The sequence below is a fragment of the Ctenopharyngodon idella genome, chromosome 19 (assembly GCF_019924925.1).
Source record: "Ctenopharyngodon idella isolate HZGC_01 chromosome 19, HZGC01, whole genome shotgun sequence".
NCBI lineage: Eukaryota > Metazoa > Chordata > Actinopteri > Cypriniformes > Xenocyprididae > Ctenopharyngodon > Ctenopharyngodon idella.
The window spans coordinates 32,608,887-32,620,909 of NC_067238.1; the positions used below are offsets into that span (position 1 = coordinate 32,608,887).

The 12,023-nt window shown below is 40.4% G+C and overlaps 1 protein-coding gene across 2 annotated transcripts in view; it reads right to left on the reverse strand.

The window, feature by feature from the left end:
* The window catches only part of LOC127500986 (ephrin type-A receptor 7-like), a 116,775-nt gene that overhangs the window by 40,968 nt on the left and 63,784 nt on the right, over positions 1 to 12,023 (reverse strand). For both annotated transcript variants that reach the window (XM_051872656.1, XM_051872657.1), the window contains exons 4-5: positions 6,681 to 6,836; positions 3,398 to 3,745 (exon numbers count right to left, since the gene is read on the reverse strand). In XM_051872656.1, the coding sequence (XP_051728616.1) occupies positions 3,398 to 3,745; positions 6,681 to 6,836 (504 nt within the window). The remainder of the gene's footprint in view (positions 1 to 3,397; positions 3,746 to 6,680; positions 6,837 to 12,023) is intronic.

Consider the following 12,023-nt stretch of genomic DNA (forward strand, 5'->3'; position numbering starts at 1 on the left):
GGATCTCCACAGCTTATTACAGTTCTTACACACTTGTGAACCTTTGTGTGTGTGTGTTTATGGGTGTGTGTGCATTTCTGACCGACTTATCCTCCTGAATTCAGATTATCGCTCGCATACTGAGAAGGGAAGCTGTTTTAAATAAGCCAATTACGTTATATGTACTCCAAAATGTAACAGTAACTTGGGTTTTTCCTCAAATCAAACTCAGAAGTTCAACACATGGGTGGGCAGTGTGACCAAAAACTTATCGGCTCGCTTATAATTCATGTGTACCGAGAGTTCAGCAGAAGGCACGAACAGACACATTCAACACAAGCGCACTGATCTCAGTGAAACTCTTTTGTGTTGGCTCGCAATCACACCGACTCTAATCACAGCGCTCAAACACACAGCTGCCTCTGACTCTACATCACTTCCTCTGAGAGCTCCAGTTAACCTCGAGCCTGTGCCGCGTGAGCCAGGGAGAGATTAATGCTGTGCTTATTGAGAACAGAACAGGAGGGGAGAGCAGAATTAAGTTAGGATATGCAACACACATTAGCATTAAAGACTTGTGTTATGGCTACCCACACAACCTCAAGAACAATGAAAACACAAGGATGTCGTGTTTCAGAGGAATGAGATTGATGACTGAGATCCAGGTCCAGAATTAACAGCCAACAAGTGCCAAATGCAATTTAAAAACTGGCTTTGCTGAGTAGATAAAACTAAGTTACGTGCCAGTGTCACAGAGAATAGACAAACTCTCACAGATGTAAATTAATATCAAAAGTGACAGACTGTAAAGATATTTATAACGTCTTTTTCTATTTCTATTTAGACTAAATGCTGTTCTTTTGAACTTTCTATTCATCAAAGAATCCTGAAGAATAAAATGTATGAAGGTTTCCACAGAAATCTGAAGCAACACAACTGTTTTCAACATTGATAATAATCAGAAATGTTTCTTGAGCATCAAATCATCATATTAGAATGATTTCTGAAGGATCATGTGACACTGAAGACTGGAGTAATGATGCTGAAAATTCAGCTTTGATCACAGGAATAAATTACACTTTACTGTCTTACATTGTAATAATATTTCATTATTTTTACTGTATTTTTGATCAAATAAATGCAGTCTTGGTGAGCAGAATATATATACTATATGGGTGCAAAATATTCTCAATTCTCAGTGGCAAATTTTCTCAATTAATTTGCTTTTGGCAGGTGTGGAAAAAAAACTAATTTGGATTCTGCCTGAAGGGGAAAAGGAGAGAAAGAAAGAGAGAAAACAGACTACTGAAAAGGTGTGAGAGACAAAGAAAGAGTCATTTTTGGCTGAGAAAAAGCAATTGTGTTGGAAAGAGCATCAAATAATGAAAGGCGCAGGAGTTGAGTGCCAAATAAACGCTCCGCAATTTACTTTTAATGGAAAGCAAAATCTGAGAGTGTAGAAGTCTTGATGAAAGAGATCTGCTCCATTAATAAACATGCAGCTCCAGCGCCGCTCATTTCAGCCTTTGTGTTCGGGCACCGAGAGATCACTGAAGGATCTGAGGCAGCGGTACAGTGTGTGTGTGTGTGTGTGTGTGTGTGTGAGGAGCTCAGCGGGTCTGTGCTAATCTGGGTATTGTGTAAAGTGAGTTAATGTCAGTGCACATTGTCCTGTAGAGGCATTTGACGACATAGGTGAGTGTCTAATACTCTAGTGATATCTGAAGTGTGTACTGGGTATTTACATAATATAGTGTGCGGTGTGTGTGTGTGTGTGTCTGTGTGTGTGTGTGTGTGTGTCTGTGTGTGTGTGTGTAGGCAAACTCTTTGGAACTGACCGCTCACACAAACACACACCAGCTGTTCACTGAGCCCTGCTTGACTCCAGATGTTGCTCTTATACAACTTCATTTTGTAATTGGTCAGCACTAAAAATGGAGCGAGCGCTGACGGGTCGACATGTACACACGCACGTCTGTGTTTCTGTCATGGTGGCCGCTCTCCATTGACTTGTGCTGTTAGTGCATTGAGTCAATGATATTTTCTAACTCCTAAACAAACCCTCACACTAACCTTTCTGCATTGAGACATTGTTTACTATATTAATACACCATTTACCTCAAGGGGCCGTTGGATGGAGGTAATTACTATCCTGACTGTATTACTATTACTAATTACTACTGTGACTGTAATAACACTCACTCATACTTACTCATACTCACGCATACTAACTCTCATACTCTCTCATACTCACTCATACTCACACATACTAACTCACTCATACTCACACACACTCTCTCATACTCTCTCACACTCTCTCATACTCTCTCATACTCACTCATACTCACTCATACTCACTCATACTAACTCACTCACTCAGTCATACTCAGTCATACTCACTCATACTCAGTCATACTCAGTCATACTCACACACACTCTCTCATACTCTCTCATACTCTCTCATACTCACTCATACTCACTCATACTAACTCACTCACTCAGTCATACTCAGTCATACTCACACACACTCTCTCATACTCTCTCATACTCTCACACTCACTCACACTCACTCACTCATACTCTCTCACACTCTCTCACACTCTCTCACACTCAAATTCAAATTTGCTTTATTGGCATGACTTACACAGTATTGCCAAAGCAGTGGCCATTACAATGAACAAATAATGATTATATAATGCATAAACATATAAATATACGTACAAGAAATAACAACAATAAAAAAAATAAAATAAAATAAAAAATAAAAAATAAAAACTGTACAAACATTAAGAATATTTCTGATTCTAGTTTTGTCCACTGGTTGCTGTCTCTCTTAGATTGTGGCAAGCTGTTACGTATTTTGCTGCTGTTGCAATCAATTTGCTGTATTCTAGGAGATTCTTTTTTGAGATTTATGATAATAATAATAATAATAATAATAATAATAATAATCAATATCACTGACCACTGCCGATCAGGAACTGTGTTTAATCCCACACAAACACATCAATGACACGAGAAGCAATGAAATGGAGAAGCACTAAGATAAATAAGCTGCTTTGTCACAAACTCATTTGGCTCAAAACAGGGCCTATTCCACTCAAATCAAAGAGAGATGAGTGAAAACATCTGCTGCAGTATTAATGCTGTCCTCAAATACTGCCTCTATCAACATCAGAAACACGTTTGGTCCATGACAGAGAGGAAACAACAAGCATTCACTAAACAGAGCGTTACTGACAGACTGGGAAGAGAGGAGCTGCAACAATGGAGAATATGAGGAAAATAATCAACATTCAAGCAGGAAAACCTGTTCTAGTAGAGCACAAAAACAACAGCAAGGTCATAACAGGTCCTATTTAAGTGTGTAGGGAACAATACTGGATAAACACTAGTGTAAATAATGTACTGCATGTACCTGGAAGGCTGGTGGAGACGTTGACCTGCGTGTAGAACCTCTTATTGGGGAGTAACTCTGAGACGCCGTTCCGCGCCTCCACGCTGAAGGAGTAGTTGGAGTTGGGCAGCAGGTTGACCACGGTGACCGTGCGCTCCGTCAGGCCGCTCTGCTGCGGTACAAAGCCTACACTGGCTCCACAGGGTTCACACTGCACCTGCGGGGCCCGCGGGGGCCCCACGCACCGCCGACAGCCTACGCTATAGGTCAGATCCCCCCGGCCGCCGGAGTCGTTTGGCGTGGCCCAGTCCAGAATGAGCGTGGACTGTTTGAGGGTGTAGACCAGATCGCGAGGAGGAGAGGGGGGGCCTGTGTGCAGAGAGATTAGAAAAGAAATAAATGAAGCTTGTTGAGCTTGATTAAAATAAAAATACTGCACCAAAAAAAAAAAAAAAGCAATCTGAACATACTCTAATTAACATGACGATAATTACCTCTCAATGAACTGTAATTCTTTTTAATAATTTAACCCAATTAGCTACAACTGGGTGAAGCTTAGCGGAGCTTGAGGCTTAAAATCACTTGAGAGGAAATGAACGCAGGCCATGGAAGACAGAGAGAGAGAGAGAGAGAGAGAGAGAGAGAGAGAGAGAGAGAGAGAGAGAAGAGGATCAACGGCACAGACCAACACCAGCAGAAAGATCACAAAGAGAGAGGAACACATCTTTTCGTGCTCTCTATATATATTATATTGCATTATATATATATATATTTTTTACATTATTATTGTTATTATTAACACTCTTTTTTGAGACACAGCATAAAACATTACACCGAAAAACAAGTAACACATTGAATTAAATCTGAATTTTTGAAGTAGAAAAACTGAAATAAGTATTTTCTTGTAAAATGCACTTCAATAATTATTTTCTTAAAACTGGCAAAACTTAAAAATTGTAATTAAATTTAAATTTTGATTAAAGGTAAATTCAGACAATTGCTTAAAAATTAACATATGAATATTTTTGGCTACTTTCATAATATAACACTCTCTGCTTCACTTGAAGGTAAATACAGAGAATTACTGCATTTCCACCCACAAAAGTGTGCAGATTTCAAAAGGACACTGAAGATGAACTCAACTTGAACAGCAACTACCAATTATTGCTTATGTACTCGTCGTTTTTCAGATTGTTTGATGGTTTTGTGACAGTCCATGAAAAGCAGTTGATTTCATGATAAGATCAAGGACCTTAAAGCGGCTGTACAGAACTGCATGTGTGAGATTCTGCAATAGCGTTCACAACAACCTCCTTTAGAAGCTGCAACTGATTCATGGAGAATCATGTGGGCAGAATGAATGAGTCTCTAATCTAATAGAGAGAGAGAGAGAGAGAGAGAGAGAGAGAGAGAGAGAGATAAAAGTGGAGCAGGGAGGAGGAGAGAGATCTGATGCGTTAATTGCTGCTGTCCTGTCGCGCAGGAACGCTCTGTTGACTCGGGGAGGAGCGGGTCGAGGCTGGAGCCCCGCGTCTCTAATGCCGTTTGTCAGACAAGAATCTGTCAGCAGCAGGAAGACATTTAAATGTCACCAGGGCTTAAAGCTGCCCATCATCAGATCAGGCCAGGAGAACTACAGGTGTGGACACTGCCCTCACACACACACACACACACACACACACACACACACACACGTCAGAACGGCGACTCATTATTGGCCGGCTCCTGCGTGAGCATCACACAAATGTGTCATTCTGCTCACATGATCAGCCTCTGCCAATAATGAGTCGGCATTCTGACGTAGAACCTGGAAGCACTGGACGTAAACAATGTATGAGAATGACACAGATTGTTGAATAAAGTAGTTTTTTTTGTTTTGTTTTTGCGCACAAAGTATTCTCGTCTCTTCATAACATTAAGGTTGAACCACTGCAGTCACATGACTGTTTTAACGATGTCTTTAGTACCTTTCTGGACCTTGAAAGTGTTGATTATATTGTTGTCTATGGACGAGTCATAAACCTCTCGGATTTCATCAAAAATATCTTAATTTGTGTTCTGAAGATGAACGAAGGTCTTACGGGTGTGGAACGACATGAGGGAGAGTGATTAATGACAGAAATTTCATTTTTGGGTGAACTAACCCTTTAAGTGTGGGAATCAAGTAAAGGTATGAAGTGTTTTAATCACAGTGGGCCGTAACTGATGCTACACGGTTTAGCCTCATGTCTCATAAACGCATCAGATGATCATGAAAGTGTAACGCAAACGCTGAAGTGTGAGTGTCTGCGTACGGAATAATTTAAACGTGTGCAAGAAGCGTTGTTTTATTAAAGGCTCTGAAGGGTTATGCAACGGGGTCCACGTGTGGCCATGAGCACTGGGAACAGCTGCAGTCAGGATAAACACACACACACACACACACACACACACACACACACACACACACACACTCATACACACTCACTGGCAAAACAGAACAGCACACAAAAAACACACAGAAGGGTAATGCAATCCACTTCATGTCTCTCAATTCTTTGTCTTCTGTCATTTACAGTCCCTTCCTACATTATAGACATCTCTCTCTCTCTCTCTCTCTCTCTCTCTCTCGATAATAAACTGGTGGCATGTGCTCATAAGAGGGACTGTAGAATCGATACTATAATTAACACTATCACAGAGTCTTTCTCTCCCTTATATACCAGCAGCCTAATCAATACAGTAATTAATGGTGTAAATAAAACTCATAAGCAGTCAGAGACTCGTTCAGCCTAGAATAAACGGCCGGTCACAGAATAATTGAAAGGTTAAATGTGTGATTTCTGTGGCACTAAAGCCACTAAACAGAACTGCAAAAAATAATGATTGTTCTTGGAAATGGTTTTCCATTGGTCAGCAAACAGATAGCCCCGCCCTGAACTCACGCTATTGGTTGAGCTAATGCTGCTGTGTCAGGCTTCTTTTCAGTGAAATTAACGTGTGAATGGCATATACTTTAATTAAAATTTTTGTTCACAATATTGTGGGCAATGTTATGATCCAATACTGCTGATAAGTTTGTAGTGAAGTTTTTTTAAGAGGTTTAGATCCTCTATTTCACAAAGATCATTTGCTTTACAAATCAAAAGGTCAAGAAGTTGCAAAAGATGAAACTTCTATCAATCAGCATCACACAGCATCTTGTCAGTGCTAAAACACACGGCAAACAAAATTAAACCAAGAATCAATAGGGCTGGTTATGGGAATTTACAAACAAGTAATTACACACATAATCACTGACATGCAGACAGAAGGACAGTCTTACGTGTGCAGGGTGCGGATGGAGGGTCCAGCGGGGTCCTGAAGTGGTCGTCCTCGCACACACACAGCACGGAGCCTTCTTCTTCAGCCTTGCTGTTAGCCGGACACGGGAAACACTCTTGCTGCCGTGATGACATCTTGTAGGTGCCCGGAGGACAGGCTGAAAACACACAGAAAAGAACCCGTTACAGACTCTGAGACAACAAAACCTGCAGCTTCTAGAGGCAGAAACGAATACAGGCCGGAAAAATGGCATCACTTACAACCTGAGACCAGAAAAGAGTACATGGCTTTAGACCTTATTAACCAACATGAAAGATCTACTTGGGAGCATAATATGCTACTTGGAGAAAAAAAAAAAAAATGCGTGACTGTGCCTCCAGGAACAAAATCCTTCAACTAATGAGGTTCATATTACACATGATTAAGAGGTTATTTGTTGCCCGTACAAGCAGTAAGTGATGGAAGCTCACGCTGGTAAAGTAACCGAGAAAACTCATGCAACAACGAGTCGCAATGTTCCATATGGACCAAACTTAATTTAATAATTGTTATTTTTTTTATTAATTAATAAATTGTCATCCAAGATGTTTATGTCTTTCTTTCTTCAGTGGAAAAGAAATGAAGGTTTTTGAGGAAAACATTCCAGGATTTTTCTCCATATAGTGGACTTCACTGGGGTTCAACGGGTTGAAGGTCCAAATGTCAGTTTCAGTGCAGCTTCAAAGAGCTCTACATGATCCCAGACGAGGAATAAGAGTCTTATCTAGAGAAACCATCGGACATTTTCTAAAAAAAATAAACATTTATATACTTTTTAACCACAAATGCTCGTCTTGCACTGCTCTGTGATGCTCCACGCATTACGTAATCATGTTGGAAAGGTCACGCGTGACGTAGGCGGAAGTACCACGGTAGGGCGAAAAACTCATCTCATTTTCTCCTCCAACTTCAAAATTATCCATCATCTTTGTTTTACCTTTTTTTTGTAAAGGCCGTTTGACTTAGTCTTTGCACGTTCACTTTGTAAACACTGGATCGGTACTTCCGTCTACGTCATGCGTGACCTTTCCAACGTGATTACGTAATGCGTGGAGCATCACAGAGCAGTGCAAGACCAGCATTTGTAGTTAAAATGTATATATTTTTCTTTCTTTTTTTTAGAAAATGTCCGATGGTTTCTCTAGATAAGACTCTTATTCCTCGTCTGGGATCATGTAGAGCTCTTTGAAGCTGCACTGAAACTGAGATTTGGACCTTCAACCCGTTGAACCCCAGTGAAGTCCACTATATGGAGAAAAATCCTGGAATGTTTTCCTCAAAAACCTTCATTTCTTTTCCACTGAAGAAAGAAAGACATGAACATCTTGGATGACATGGAGGTGAGTAAATTATCAGGAAATTTTATTTCTGAAGTGAACTAATCCTTTAAAGGTGCTATACTTGCATGCAGGTCATTGTCAAGGCTTGAACATGCTTTAAGATCACTAACCTCTAGATATTAAGGGTATCATTTATACATCTTGACACTCAACCCCATGCTTTCATTCATTTGTCCATCCCCCAATTTCATTTTGAATCATTATACAATCATCATTGCCATCGATGCTCTGACAGGGTCATAAAAACAATTCTCTGGAAAACATGGAATGAATATGCACATGAATACACACACGCACAAAGTGACCCAAGCAGCAAACACACACATACTGTCCTGTTTTCCAGCGAGGCAAGCAAAATCCGATAGACAATGAGAAAAGCATCAAAATAAGTGATATGGAATATAAAAGCATTCATACACGGATACAAAGCGCACCAATCTCATGGCTTGTCGAGTTAATTCCTGCAAGCAGCACCAACAAAATGACTGCAAGCACTGTGGTATCAGACCTGTTTGTTTTTGCTGCTGTCTTTACAACTTGACTTTAAACAGCAATGTACAAAAACAGGCAAAAACAGACAACTGAAGACAGCCAAAGCCAAACACACACACACTGAAGGGAATGAGATTACAACCCATATCTGCTGACATTACTCAGAAATTCCCAAGGATCCCATTTTTGTCTAATTCCACAACAGACCAGCTGGCTACATACGGATCAATTTATCTAATGTGACATCAGCAGGGGTTGCTTAACAGAAACCAGCGAGATGATTGGCTCTTTAGTGCCATGAGGAACTAGAATGCAGATCGAGCAAAAAGTCACACCAGGGCTCCAGGTTGCAGAGGATCTTGCACAAAGATAAATGCCAAATATCTTAAGGGAAAATAGGCCTGTGGATCAATTTTTTTAGAATTACACTTTGGGATGTAGGAGGTACAGCATATACAAGTTAGCAATTTTTAGGACATTCTCTGCCTAATTTTTATGCCTGGGTTTATTATCTGAAATTATGCATCATTTGAAGTCTAATGGAGAACAAACAAATCATTTAAATGTGTTCATTTAGCAGGCACTTTCATCCAAAGCGACTTACAAATGCGAATAATAGAAACAGAAGCAATTAATTCAAGGCAGAACACAACACAGGTAGTGCGACCGTACCAAATTTCCATAAGAAAGATTAAAATATATGTGCAGAAAGAGTTTAGTAGTTAGTAGCTGCGTTTTTTTAGCTTGTGTAAGTTAAAGAAGGAATGCAAGGAGAGAAAAAAACAATACTAGAAATAAAGAAAAAAGTCATTGACTCTCGCTGACAAAGATCTGGTTGGTATGAGCAATCAGATTTCGCTGAGGGGTCTCTCTTCATAACCACCCCGCTCTTTCAAACACACATCAATAAATCATAAAGAACGTAATACAGTAAACGTGAGCAATGAATTGTTTCAATGGCGCTCTGACAGGAGGTTTTAATGAATATTAATAAGTCCAAAAAGACGTTTGCTTTGCTCTCCCTCTCTCGTCTCGACACAAATGGCCTTCATAATTTTCAGGCTATAATTCCATGCCGTCTTCTTTTCCAAATGTCAGGCTAGATTTGCAAGCAGCTGTCAGGGAATCAATAATTCATGTCATCATATTCAGATCACTGCCTCAATGCTGCTAATTCCAATTTATGAAAGAATCCCTCGCGAATGGAATAAATCCACATAAATGAAGGAGTGAAAGGTCTATTTTAAAGGTCCTGCCTATCATATGCTCTTCATGCTCCTGTGACAATTTAGACCATTGTGTTTAAAAGGGCTGTAATAACCTTTTCAGGTTACGCAGGAAACCCACACGGTTTTCCCATCAAAAACGGTGCATTCTGCAACAGTGATTACAGTGACATTGATACGGCCTCTGCATTAATCAGAGGCACAAAGGCTATTTTTCCAAATCTCAAATGTCATGAACAATCACCTTCAGTGGTCTGGTAACAGCAGCAACAATCAAATATGCTTTGGAACAGAAATTTATAGAGATTTGGGTGTGGGCTCCAACCACCCACCTACCAACCACCTAAAACACCCTACCAATGTAAATCTTAATCACATGACAACATCCTAGCTTCCTGTAAGTAAAAACACAAAGAAGGCACTCTTAGGGTGACTTTTTTTTGCATGTCCATCACATTCATGTGGATATCTCTGATCCTCTTAACACATCTCACATTTTCCTTTACTCTTCTTATATGTTCTTTGTAACCTACTCTTATCATCTTTCTCAGCCTCTTTAACTCTCTCCCATTTTCTCCATCTCCCCCACAAATCCCTCTTCTCACACTCTCAAATTCAATGCTGCTTATCGCTACCAACAGAACAATAGAAAAACCATGGACAAGAGTCAGAATTAGAGGACATTACACTGCTCGGCCTTAATCCTAATCAGGACAAGAATGATCTGAGCTGTGAGCTGTGGGCCTTGAATCTCCCACATCACCACTGATCAATCCTCATCAATGCAGTTCTCTTATTAAAACACGGATCTGCTTTGACCCAAATCAATGACCCCACACCCCCCTGGACTCAATTGCACTTTGTATATTAACACCTTTCTTACAAAAGAGCTCTGTCAACCCTTGTTGGTTTGCATGCTTCATCTACAGATCTTGCACTGTGTTCTCCCTTCCTTCCCAATGAACCACATTAGGTCACCCACCTCCAGAGGCTTAGAACGGAGGATGACATCATCAAAAGCGTCCAAGCAGCTAATGTTGGGGCTTTGTTTGCTTCCTGTCACCTCTGATGGATGGTTTCCATTTAGCCAAGTACAGAGGAGATTTGTAAATGTCCAGAGCTGAGCCTGAGCCCAAGCCACTGATGGAGAGGCACAAGGCTGAGCAGATCAGAGACGAGTCAGGCATCACTACATGTGTGCACGATGCTCCTGTCACGTGAACTTGAGAATTCAGGTCAACGCGTTTACAGATCATAGACCACTTCATGTGCAATTTCTCACAGAAGGTCCTGGGGAGCCTTGTTACAGAGGTACAGAACTACATAAAGTGTGTGAGAGATTTCGCGTTGTGAAGAGGGGAAAAGGTAGAAAAGAAAAGGAAATTGAGAAGGAAAGACAGAAGGAAGGAAGGAAATGAAAAATACAGATGGAAGGAAAATGTAAGGGGAAAAGAGGAGAAAGTGGGAGGGAAGGAACAAAGGAAAGATGGATGGATGGATGGATGGATGGATGGATGGATGGAAGAAAGGAAGGAAGGAAGGAAGGAAGGAAGGAAGGAAGGACAGATGCAACGAAAGTAGGAAGGAAAAATTGACGGAAGAAAGGAAGGAAAGTTGGAAGAAAGGAAGGAAAGTTGGAAAGAAAGGAAAAATGACTGGTAAGGAAGTTGGAGTTAATGAACAAAGGGTGAGATAATGAGAAAAAGAAAGTGGAGAAGTTGGAAGGAAGAGAAAAAGTGGGGGAGGTAAAAAAGGAAGAAGATAAAGGAATATAAAAAAGAGGGATGAATGAAAGCAAGGAAGGAAAGAAAAGAAAGTTTAGGCAAAGGGGGGGAGGAAAAAGAAATGCTGAAGGAAGGAAGGAAGGAAGGAAGGGGGCAAGAAAGGAAAAATGACTGGTAAGGAAGTTGGAGTTAATGAACAAAGGATGGGAAAATGAGAAAATAAAGAGGAAAAGTTGAAGGGAAGAGAAAAAGTGGGGAGGTAAAGAAGGAATAAGATAAAAGATAAAAGAGGGATGAATGAAAGCAAGGAAGGAAAGACAAAAGAAAGTTTAGGCAAAGGGGGGAGGAAAAAAATGCTGAAGGAAGGAAGGAAGGATAGATGTAACAAAGTTGGAAGGAAAAAAATGATGGAAAAAGGAAGGAAAGTTGGAAGGAAGAGGGGGAAAGGGAAAAGAAAGGAAAAGAGAGTGGTAAGGAAGTTGGAGGTAATTAAGGAAGGAAGGAAGGAAGGAAGGAAGGAAGG